The sequence below is a fragment of the Ambystoma mexicanum genome, chromosome 14 (assembly GCF_040938575.1).
Source record: "Ambystoma mexicanum isolate Mex_15411 chromosome 14, UKY_AmexF1_1, whole genome shotgun sequence".
In the NCBI taxonomy this organism is placed as follows: domain Eukaryota; kingdom Metazoa; phylum Chordata; class Amphibia; order Caudata; family Ambystomatidae; genus Ambystoma; species Ambystoma mexicanum.
Window position 1 is genome coordinate 617,468,779 of NC_090940.1, and position 12,540 is coordinate 617,481,318.

Consider the following 12,540-nt stretch of genomic DNA (forward strand, 5'->3'; position numbering starts at 1 on the left):
TTTACTCAAGGCCAGCTTGTACTAGTTATGGTGCCAACAAGGCAGAGGGCCTTGCAGGACAAATGGATAGGACCCTTCAAGGTTGTGGGTAAACCTGGAGAGGTGAACTATCTGGTGGATTTAGGCAGACCTAACGAGGCTCCCAGAGTCTTTCACACCAACCGTTTGAAGGCATATGTCTCGAGACCAGAAGGGGGAGCTTTGCTTCTAGCTTCAGCTCAAGAGAAGGAGGAGAGTGAACCTCTACCTGACCCCCTCACAGGCCAACTTTTGGATGAGAACATAGGAGTCAATCTCTCTTCTCAACTGACATCTGAGCAACAGGAGGAGTGCAAAGTTCTGTTAAATCAGTTTGCCTCCCTGTTTTCACTTTCACCAGGATTGACCCCTTGGGGCCAGCATGATATTCCTACTGGTGACTGTTTACCTGTGAAAAGCGGAGGTTACAGAATGTCAGAACATGTGAGATCCCACATCAAAGGAGAGGGCAACAAGATGCTTGATCTCGGGGGTTATAGAGCCCTCTACAAGTCCATGGTCTAGGCCAGTTGTTCTAATACCAAAGCAGGATCCAAGGAGTTGAGATTCTGTGTGGACTATAGAGCTCTAAATGCAGTTACTAAGACTGATGCACATCCTTTGCCAAGGACAGATGAACTGGTGGATAGACTTGGTTCAGCCAAGTACCTCAGTACATTTGATCTGACGTCAGGCTATTGCAAATAGCCCTGCCAGACCATGCCAAGGAGAAAACGGCATTCTCAACCCCAGCTGGCCTCTACCAGTTTAAGGTTATGCCTTTTGGATTAAAGAATGCACCTGCTACAGAAGGGTACAATTCTCCTTTTATGGGATAACAACTTGGGGAAACCTGTAACCCACATTGCCAACAGCCAAGGGGCTATCAATAAGCAGTCAAGAGGCAGCCTGGGCACAATTCACCCTTAAGTTTCCAGTTTGGGGAAACCTGTAACCCACTTTGCCAAGAGTTAAGAGACTATAAAAAGAGGCAGCCATTGTTCAGCCCTCCTCACATGGGATACAGTTGTGGAGAATCTTGGAACAAATATTGCCATTAAGACCAATTGTAGTTGTAGGAGTTTTCTTCCTGGCAGGCATGTGGTTGTGGCAAAAAGGTATGATGGAAAGAACTTGTAAACTCTATTAGCATTTTGACAAACTTTTGCATCACCAAAGATACTTGCTGTGCTATCCTGACAAAAGTATCACATTGGAAAAATAAGTGTGATACGCTAGCAATTGCATTAAATCCGGAGGAAAATAATTGCCTCGGTGTATGAACTTATGTTTTGTCAGAGAAACATTTCCCTTACCAAGAAGAATACCGTGGAAGACAACAATTGCTTTGATTTTTGAACAAGTGTTTGTGAAAGAGACATTTACTTTACCAAGTGGAAGGACTCAGTGGAGGGAAAAGACAATTTGTGTTGAACTGAACAGAACTTCGGTGAGTCAGAACTTTTCCAAGGGTATTCCTGAACTGATCCCCCCTCCCTGCACTTGCGCAATCTAAATGTCACATGACCTAGTAAGATCGTTGTCTCTGTCTTACATCTGTTCTCCCTCCCTTGCCTCATCACGCCTTGAAACACTTGTGTATAGGTGTGTTATAAATGCCATATCATATCATATCAAGGGAGCGAGCCCAACCCAGATCACAAGGAGTATGTTCTGAAACCTATAAGTTTGAATTTTTACACTGTTTTGTTGAACTGAAGCCAGACAAATATTCCTTGTGTACTTTTGTTGTATGTATTAGTGTGAGGGTCAGAGGCGTTTGGACACTAGGTCATCTTTCTTTATTTGTAGTTGGATAGGTGGGGACATCCTTGTTAGGATAGGGAAAGATAGGCATTTATTGCACCCCTTTTCATTTAATAAATGCTAAACATTGATAAAACTATACCTTTGTGTCTGTAGCGCATTTCTGACCCCTCAAAGTGGATACTCATTTCCATGGGAGTTAGGTCGGCAAGGGCTTAAGCCCCTATAATAAGAAAGGATGACAGTAGTAGGCTGATAACCATAGGAGTTTTCCAGCATCTTGGACATGGGAGCCTCGCAGGATTGGGTCGATGGCCTAACAACATGGCATATTGGTATTCTGCCACTGGTGGTCAATGGGCACATGAGGATGTAAGGATTCGGCCAATGCCCATAGGTATTGGCCAGACATCACGGCATGGAAAAGAAGCTCTCCCCTCAACCTTCCGCAGACTGCCAGGAACACTCAAAAGGGACTCATCCTTCAGATCCCTTTCTGGTGTGCATGGTGAAATAATACTTGTGTGTTTGTTGACACTTGCTGGAAACACCAGACCTTCATTTCTGCACCTTGGCAGTTAGTAATAAGAGTTATGATTGGGACAAGGAACTGTTTAGTGATAGTGGTGGCAGAGTATCATGCAGTAAAGTGTCTCCTTTTGTAGATGTGTCTCAAAAAGGAACATATGAGATACCATCTCTCATGACTTTTGCTGGCACCACTCAGATCCCAAGACCCACTTATATGGCCAACAAATAAAGGAATAACAGCCCTGATTTAAATGCACAAAGCGTAAAGGTCTAAGATCTGCGTGCGTGGGTTGCTTTGCTCTCCAATCTTAGCACCCTCAGGAAATTTGGCTAAAGCAAGTAAACTATTGTCCTAATGCAGCACATAGCCATATTTAAAATGCCTGTCTATCACCGCCCCAACCCACGTCACCTTTGCATTGGTAGTTGGGTATTTGATGAGTTTCCAACGGCTAAAGCACCTACCAAGTGTAGTGTATCCGCTTTCTGTGTTTGCCTTTGCCGGCTCTTCTGAGCAGCGATACGGTTCTTCTCCCTCCTCTGCACCTTCCTGGTGTCGTCTGAAGAGTCCTTGAAAAGGAACAAGGAAGTCGGCATTATTAATGACCTTCTTTCAAATCTTCTCACTTGCAGAGATTTTTAGCAGTTGATGGCAGAGCCAATGATCACTACCAATGAAACCAACCGTGCGTCCTCTTGAACCTACTTACATTGTTCTCTAAGAATCCACAGACCCCCTTCTAACTCATCAATTCCTGAAAAAGGGAAACAGGACCCCTTCTCGGCCTTCCTTTCTCTTAGAAAAACAACACCAGGGGCCAGATTACAGAAGCTTTGCACTGGTTCAAGTGGAAAGTTTGCACGGTATTAGCGCTAGGGCAAACTTTGCCCTATTTATAAAAACACTTAAAAATATTAGAAAACCATGAAAACTGCATTTATAAGCAGTAGGGCAAAAAATGCCCTAATGCAAAAAGATAAAACGGACTGGTACTAGCATTAGGGCAAACTTTGCCCCGGTGCAAAAATGCATCGAAAATGTATATTTTTGGCACTGGGGCAATTTTTACCCTACTGCTTAGAACATGCCAAAATGCAGTTGCCATGGTGCAATGGTTTTCTAATATTTGCAAGTGTTTGTAGAAATAGGGCAAACTTTGCCCTAGTGATAATACCGTGCACACTTTGCACTTGTACCGGTGCAAAGCTTCTGTAATCTGGCACCAGGTCTTTTCATCACAACTCGATGCATTGCCAAGTCCGTATCTGGTGGGTTTCAGATGCCAAGAACCTAGAGGTGAAGTAACAGAGCGGGTTAACGATCAATATGGCGTACTTCATCGTTGAACTATTTCCAATGCATGTGCGTTGCGTATCAACACTACCAAGGCTTAGGAAGGCATAGCCAGCTCCCAGCTTCTAGATTGGAGAGTCGCAACCGGCCAAAACCAATATGGGAGACCTTAAAGAGGCTAAACAACTCCCCCACCCTGGCAAGATCACCCCGTCGCCATGGTGTGCCCATCCAGTGCTCCCAGTGTTTGCTACAGGCTAACCCCCTCACCAGCCTGACGGAATGCACTGTCATAACACAACTGGGGTGTAACCTTTACAGATGAGCAGGCAGAAACCAACAACACCGTACCTACGCATGCAATAGTGACAGGATCAACTGCACTGCAACCAAATCAACCCATACACGCTAACATTGTCCGTTCCTTTCGGGTGCCCCTAGTCCAGTCCGGGGTTTAACTTTGCATTCAGAGACTTGCAGTTCTGCGTTTATAATGGGGACACCCAGGACTATAAGTGACCATGTCCTGCAATGCCAGTATAACTTTCTTATTGCAGGCTAGTGGTGACACCCCTAGTGACCTGTAATAATAACATAACTAGACATCAGTACTGCTGTCTAATCAGTTATTACGCTTCAATTCTCACATCAATGCTTGACACTTCAGCCAACACAGAGCAGAATTCCATCTGTCACTGCAACACTTCATTAAAGGTGGCACCAGCGTTTCAAATTCCTTGCTTGTAAAATAGATTTCCATGACACTTTACAGTCATTAATTGCTATTGAGCTGTTTATAGTAGTATGTTTAATTTGTGGGCCGGGAGGATAGCTCAGAGGCAAGGGAGGATAGCTCAGAGGCAACGCGTTTGTCTTGAAAGGTCTTGCGCTCAGAAACTGATCTCCGATATTAAGCACGTTAATTATAATTACACTGCAGGAGTTTCACACACGAGAGCAAGAATCTGCATGTTCTTGCTTATTTTAAAGCAGAAAACAAAACATTTTTAGATGCATTTTATTAAACTGCTTAAATTATGTTTCTGCAAGACATCATGATTAGAAGCTGCATATTATCTGTTGTTTTAATCCAAACAGATTCTACATGGAATATTGTATCAGCAACTGGAAGATTGTTTGCATTACACTGAGCAAGAGGCCAAGCATCAAAGGGATCACAGTGAATGGCCATTTATCATAAAGAATAAAATATCCCCCATTGTAGATAAAAAGGATATTGCAAGTCACCTCTGAGTTTCATGATCTTATAAAGGAACTCGGCATTCAGCCTTGTTGTTCTGATTTTGGTCATGGAACTCCTCGGTGAACTGCAATATCTTTATAACATACAGCAGGGGGTATTTTATCCCATATATCATGTAAGATATCATCGATTATAACTCAGAATTGGAAATCTGAGGACCAGGAAATCCTTGTCGGCTGAATCCCCACACTTCGTAACATTGATCTAGCTTTCAAAGAATTCATCATCGATGGTAACCGCATCACCACCTCTACCGCTGCCAAAACTCATGGGGTCTACCTGGATGCCAACCTCAACTTCTCTCGCCACGTGAACTCAAACACCTCAGCGGCGGCTCACACAGCCAAACTTCTTCATGCCAGCAGGCCCTTCCTCTCCACTCCCTAACTGCCTTACAATAGCAGGAGCTGTCACTGCAACCAAGCTCGATTATTGCAACGCCTTATTAACCAGCACCTCAGAATGCAACTTGAATACACACCAGGCACGCCAAAATAAAGCCATCCGAGCTGCCATTGGCCTGTCCAAATCGGACCACATCTCAGAAGCTAGGAGAGCTGCACACTGGCTGCCTATCCGGGAAAGGATAAAATTCAAGACATTATCCTTGGTCCACCGTTGTCTCTCCAACACTGCCCCGACCTACCTGTCACAATGCGTAGAAAAATACACCCCAACCGGCCCACTGAGATCGTCCAAAAGTCACCTTCTGAAGACCCCCAACTTTTACTGCCTCTCTGTAGGGGGCAAGAGCTTCCCTCTCATGGCAGCCAAGCTTTGGAACAATCTTCCACTCGCTCTCGGATAAGAACAGGCCTACTGGACCTTCCGCAGAAACTTGAAGACATGGCTGTTCAACTGACTGTACTCCTCCTAAGACTATTGTATCCCCCACTGCCTTTCCTCACCCCCCTTTTTAACTCCCTTTTCTAGTGTAAAATGTAACTTTCCTTCCACCTCTCTTCACATAATGTAACATGCAACCTTGCACCCTAATATAACTAATGTTCCCAACTAAATGTACCCTAATATAACTAAGGCCGGGATTCGAGAGTTTTTTTATTTTTGCGCTGCAACAAATGCATAAATAATAATAATAATTGGTCACTGATACAGTTAAAAAAAGGTGTATTTGGGACCAAAAAGGACTATCACGCCCTGTGAAGTCTTAGTAAAATGTTTGAATTAAAATAGAGAGTATTTCAAGAACGTGGACATTTATATCAATGTAAAATGTAGGGCTGCTGATATGCACCTCAATTTCCCTTTCAAAACAGATTACAAGGGGACTAAGAATTTTCTTTCAACTAAAGATTCCTTGTTAAGTGTTCGGGTTTTTTCATCCAGCTCTCGTCTGGATTACTGTAATGCTATTTATTTGGTACTTCCACCGTGGGAAATTCAGAAGCGTCAAAGAGTTCAAACTCTAACAGCCCTGACGCTGTGTAATGTGGGTCAACTGGGACATATTGCACCCATTCTGTCTCGCCTTCACTGGCTGCCAGTCAAGGCCAGAATCAAATGAAATGCTCTATGCATGACTCATAAGGCACTGAACGCTGAGAGACCATCATTCCTTCAAAGAAAGGTATAGTGGTTTCGTCTTAGTAGGGACACTCGTATGACAACTAAAGGGCTGTTACTAGTCCCTAAAATGTCCAACCTCCTCAATGGAGAGCAGGGTTTCTTTTCAAGTTAGCGGTCCATTGCCTTCTGCCTTCTCTGCTCTTTTGTGTTAGGAACACGTCTGACCCGTTAAGTTTTTCAGAGTTGGTAAATTGACTTAGTTGTTCACCCGATAATAATACACTGCTCAGAATTTAAAAAGAAATTAACATGAGCCCCTCTAGCGGCAAGAAGCTTTAAGGTGTATGTATGCGCTTTAGAAAGGCCTATAAAATAGAAATAGAAATGTTGAATCGTGTCTATTGATTTCTTAAATGTATCATATGTAACACATCTTCTCGACACCCTCAGCCTCACACAGTACACGAAAGATCCAACACACGAGAATGGTAATGTCCACGACCTAATCATTACTGCACTGTCTTCCCTCCACTACAGCTCTCCTCTCCCGCTTGACTGGTCTGACCACCTAACCGTGCCTTTCAACATCCAGCACACCACCTGTTAAGACGGATTTCTGAACTCTGTCCTGGTGGCGCAGAAGTTCAGAAGGCCAACCTAATTACTTGGAACAGGGGAACCTCTGGACGAGCCAGACCAATCAAGGTAGCGATTGCGGCGGTCAAGACTAGGTCTCAAGAGGGGTGAGGGTGACTGAAAGCCCACAATGAGCACACAAAGCAAGATCACTTACAAACTACTCCAAACAGTTGTTATATTAAAAATATATACACATTTATTCCAAGGCCTTTAAAACAATGACCGTAGCGAGAAAATCACAATATAACGATAGTAAACCAACACATACCATATCAACACAATATATATACAAATACGACAGTCTCAAGCGTTAGATGCACGAAATGGGTAGTCCACCTAAAAGGGAAGGAAGACAGGCAGTGCGAAATAATGCTTAGATCCAGTTCGCCTTCAGAGGCACCTAACTAGATGGAAGTCCGAGCCCTGCGAAGAGTGGAGCCTTGTGCTCAAAAGTACCTGCACGCGCTGGTGCCAACGGGCAAAAGGAGAAGCTCTTCGAGGGAAATCAGGCAGTTCAGTTTAGTGCACAAAAGAAGAAGAACAAGTTCCGCGACTCAAGCGCAGCCTCCACAGTGGGCAGAAGCAGAGCGCGAGTACGAAAAAGGGTGCTGTTTGACACAGCGGGGAAAAGCAATGGGCTCCTGCAGGAGGGCGACCAGATCCTAGCTATGCTACTCACCGGTCCCCGATGCAAGCAGACCCAGGCTTCTCCGCGTCAGTTTCAGCAGCTGGCAGGTTCAGAAGAGCAGGGAACGCCTCGCCGTCGTGTTGAGTAAAAAGACGTCCCAATCGGAGAAACCCGCACAGTTTGTTACCGCAGCAGGGCAACGGAGCGGCCGTGTGTATCTGAGCCAAATGTACACTACTCACTTCAGACCTGGGAACGCCAAGTGTACGAAGCGTGTGAGAGTGACAAGGACTCGAAATACTACACAACCTGGCGGCGGTTACAGAGCAAGACTCCCGTGTAAGCTGGTCAGTCAGCTGGATGGCCCATAGACGCTTCCGAAGGCTTACTGGCAGGAGATGGTGAAGATGCCGAGAATAGCTGTTCCCGCTATTCCGAGGGTCGAAGTACCAGTACAGGCCTTCTGGTTCGATCAAAGGTGAAAAGGGTTTCACAAGGCGACAGCAGTGCAGAGGAGAAGTCCTTCAGCGGGTCACCAGCGATTCCTCGGTCCAGCCTCTTGGTTGCAGGATACTTGGCTCCTGTATTCCTTCGTTCGTGAGAACTCAGGAGATCGACATGGTAGTGGTGTTTCCAGCCCCCTCTTATCCACGGTTCCCTTCGCGCCAAAACGGACGGGACCCAATGGGAGATCCGCTCATCAACACTCACACCATTTGTGGACCAATCACGGACCACGGTGGTCCCAGGCATTCACACCACCCTAAACTCTCTGGCACCCAGGATGTGTATTGGGACCAGACATCCCAGCCCACATCCTGGAGGCACACACAAGACATGTCGAAGCCCGCAAAAGCATCCGTGTTTCGCGGGAAAGTACATGCCCAAATAAGGAAGGCCCCGGGTCGGCTCGACCTGGGGAAGGTGAAGGGAGCAAGACGGTCAGCGGACAGGACAAAGGAGCCTCGTGGTCTGGCCATTTTGGGAGCTAGGCCACCATTTTGGGTTAAGCGCGAGAAACGCACTTAGAACGCCAAAAGGAGCTCAAAACACAAGAAACGATCGCTGCCACCATTCCCGTCCCTGAATCCCTTGCACCGATCAGATACAATCCTAAACGAGTATCTAGGGCCTGTAGAAGGCTAGAGACCCAAGAGAGCTGTAACTTAGCTTACAGTGCCCTCTTGTGTCATGTTGCACGAAAGCCGCAACATGTTAAAAGAAACTACGGGAAACAGCGTTCCCCGGTACTGACAGTCTTAAGGGCATGTCAGTTTCCCCGTAAGAAAGGAGCGAAAGCCCAGAGGAGTGCGGCAGAAGGCTGCACTTCTCTGGCAAAGTCAAGAACAAGGTGAAAAACAACAGCAAAAAGTTTAGGGGTTGCCACATGGAAGGAAAATTACCTACAATTACGAAATCTTTCCTAACACCACCCCAGTCAAGCACTCCCAGCAGAAACCCACCAGACAAACCTTCAGGTCCTTCAAGAACTTCCCTTTGGAAGCCCTCAAGGAAGACCTCGCCAACCTCCACCTTACATGGACCGAACACCCCCAACTGAACTTCGGCTCTCTACTGGAGCACTCAACACAGCCCTTTCAGCCTCCATCGACCGACACGCGCCTATGAAACAACGCACCTGCAAACCAAAACCATCAGCACCCTGGTTCACACAAGAACTCAACCTCAGTAAAAGAGTCATTAGGAAACAAGAGAAAACCTGGTGCCACTCCAGGGCCGCTTCCGACCTGGTGCTCCTCAAGGAACTCAGACCAACCCGCTGACAACTCAACAACAGAGCCAAAGCCTCCTACTATCAGAACACCATAGCAGATGCTGACAACAAAAGCAGAGCCCTCTTCAAAGCAGTCAAGCACTGCATCAACTCAAAACCCGACCCTGCCATACCACACTCCATTGAAAAATCCACTGCCATCAACACCGTCTTCATCGACAAAAACAGTAAGATTCGCTAGCACAGACAGCAACTCTGCATCCACGCACCCACCTCACGTCCCTCCTCACGGAATCTCCACACCCTGGACAACATTCAAGACACTCTCGACAAAGGACCTGGTAGAAACCCCGGCCATCCTCAAAAGCCACATTGTATACAGACAACATCCTCCCAGCATCCATCCTCAAGAACCTCCCCGCAGAAGCTCTCCTTCCTTACCTCGAGATCATCAACAGCTCCCTAACGCAAGGCACCTTCCCACCGACCCTAAAAACAGGACAAATCCTCCCTCTACTAAAGAAACCCACTCTGGATTCCAACAATCTAGGTAACTAACCCATCACCCATCTTCCCTTCCTAGGTAAGATCTTCAAGAAAGCAGTAGCAGCACAACTGTAGCAACACATTGAAACCAACAATCTCCTCCAAAACTACCAATCCGGGTTCAGACCCAGGTACAGTACGGAGACAGCAACCATACAGGTGGTCGACGACCCCCTCAACATCCTTGTTGATGGGCAACTGTGCCTCCTGGTTCTACTCAACCTCTCGTCTGCTTTCGACACAGTAGACCGCCAGGCGCTTTCGGACACCCTACATCGGCACATGAGGATTAGCAGCCTTGCGCTAGGCTGGTTCAAGTCCTACTTCGTCAACCGACAGCAGTTTGTTCCGATGGACTCTCTAGATGCCAATGCTACCCGTCACCTGTGGAGTCCCACAGGGTTGCATCCTATCCCCAGTGATCTTCAATCTATACATGGAACCGCTGGGAGCCCTCCTAGTCACACACAACATCCACATCCACCAATACGCTGACAACACACAGCCATACCTCAAGATCGACTCCATCAAGGACATCCATAGGCTTAAAACCTGCCTCTCGCTGATTCAGTCTTGGATGACCAGTGCATACTTGAAGCTCAACCCCTCCAAGACCGAATTCCTAATCCTAACCAACACTGAACACGCAGACATACAGTCCTGGCTATCAACGATGAACTCTGAGGGTTTCACACCTTAGCTCACCTCCTGCGCTATGTCCCTCCGGTTACACATCGACAAACACCTCTCCTTCAAGACACATATAGCTAAGAAAACTCAGCCTGCTTAGTATCAGCTCTTCCTCCTGCAAAAGGTCAAGCCCTTCCTCCATCCGGACAGCTCTAGATCCACCGTTCAAGCACTGGTCCTATCCCACCTGTATGGGGGCAATGCACTCCTCGAAGGCCGCCCATAGTCCTCCCCTGTGCCCCTGAGAAGTGTCCTACATGCGGCCACACGCCTCATCAAGGGGCTACGCAGATATGGCTCTCTTTGACCTTCATTGGTTCCCACTGCATGCACAAATCACCTTCAAGTCTTGCTGCATCATCTCTAAGGCAGTCGCCCTCAAGTAACCCTGCTACCTCGCAGAGAAACTCAGCATCTCCGACGGAGAACGCACTACCAGAAGCTACGACATGTGCAGACTTGAAATCCGCTGCTGCAAAAAGGAAAGGACTAGAAAGCAAGCCTTGTCTACCTACACCCCAAGACTATGGAACCTCCTCCCTGTCAGTTACCCTTCCCAGTTCCTACTATTGTAGGGAACGCCCCTCCTGTACTTTTAACCTTCTCCCCATCAGCATCAGACTCACCACCCCCACACTCCTAAAATTCAGAAAAGAACTCAAGACTCACATCTTCAAAGAATCTCTCTGCCTCAACATCTAGGCCATCACATCACCTTTTCGCTAGACGCCGCCCGACCCTCTTCTCCCCACCACTCGTTACAGCTGTACCCCTCCTCTGTGCCCCTCTTTTTTTTCTTTTTTATTGTTGTGTTCACAAATTACAGAAAACCTTACACAACATACACAATATTTCAAAGAAAGAGAAAAAAGAAGAAAACATATACAAATCTATTACAAAACTACTAAAACATACATTAAACATACATAATAATAAATGCCACATTAGCTTCCAATTGAAATGAATTTAAATCATGACAAATTCTAAGGTATTATGGCCGTTACTGTATGCCAGCAAAGTCCCATTAGGTGCTGGAGTTCTTTTTATCCAATTCCTTTGTGACTAGCATCAGGAACTTATTTAGGGCCAAAATCAATGATATATTCATACTCCAGATACTCCTACACCAAAATAGATTTGCGGAGGCCTCCATATTTTTTTCAAAATTGTGTTTGAGACTCTTCAGACGCATATAATCAAAAAAGGGACACATGATAACTATATGGCTGAGGATTTCCGTAGAATCCTTGTCCCCACAAAATCTGCAGTGGTTCTCGGAGGAATGGTAAACAGGAAATTTAGATGAGTCATTCCAATACTTAATCCTCTCATAAGAAGGGAACTGATTGAGCCTAAATCGCACATTAGCACATGGGAGTCGTATTAGATAGAGAGGTATAAATTCTCTTGCATGCACAAAGGTATAATATTTCCAATAGGTAGAGTAGGTGGCAATGCAATCTACAGTCTCCACCCAGTCCGCCCTAAAGAGAAAACTCTTCACAATACCCGGTCTTTGCACAAGATTTTCCACCTTTAACCCAAGGGAGGCTAAAACAGACTTCACCCTGGAACAAAATTCTTTCATAGAGGAAACAGAGTCATCATGCATAACCAGACCAAGTGGCACGTAGAGCGAGTTCTTCGGGGGTCACTTATTTTCCTAAAGGTGATTATTTGTTTCCAGACAGATCTAGCTTTCAAAGATATTAAACAAAGCTTGTGTTTTATGACAGCATTAGGTACTACCATAGACCAACCCAACAACTCCTTCCACAGTTTCCCTTGCATCAAATTCACGGTAGGACCCATACCATGAGTGGAGAGGTCAAGACCGTATAAGATAATGGGTTCAAACTTGGCAAGGTAATAACGCCTGAGTGGGAGTATTGAAAATGTGC

The 12,540-nt window shown here is 46.0% G+C and overlaps 1 protein-coding gene across 1 annotated transcript in view; it reads right to left on the reverse strand.

Moving 5' to 3' along the window:
* The window catches only part of BATF (basic leucine zipper ATF-like transcription factor), a 96,029-nt gene that overhangs the window by 52,333 nt on the left and 31,156 nt on the right, over positions 1-12,540 (reverse strand). Inside the window, exon 2 of the mRNA XM_069638048.1 lies at positions 2,782-2,886. Coding sequence (XP_069494149.1) covers positions 2,782-2,886 — 105 coding nt within the window. The remainder of the gene's footprint in view (positions 1-2,781; positions 2,887-12,540) is intronic.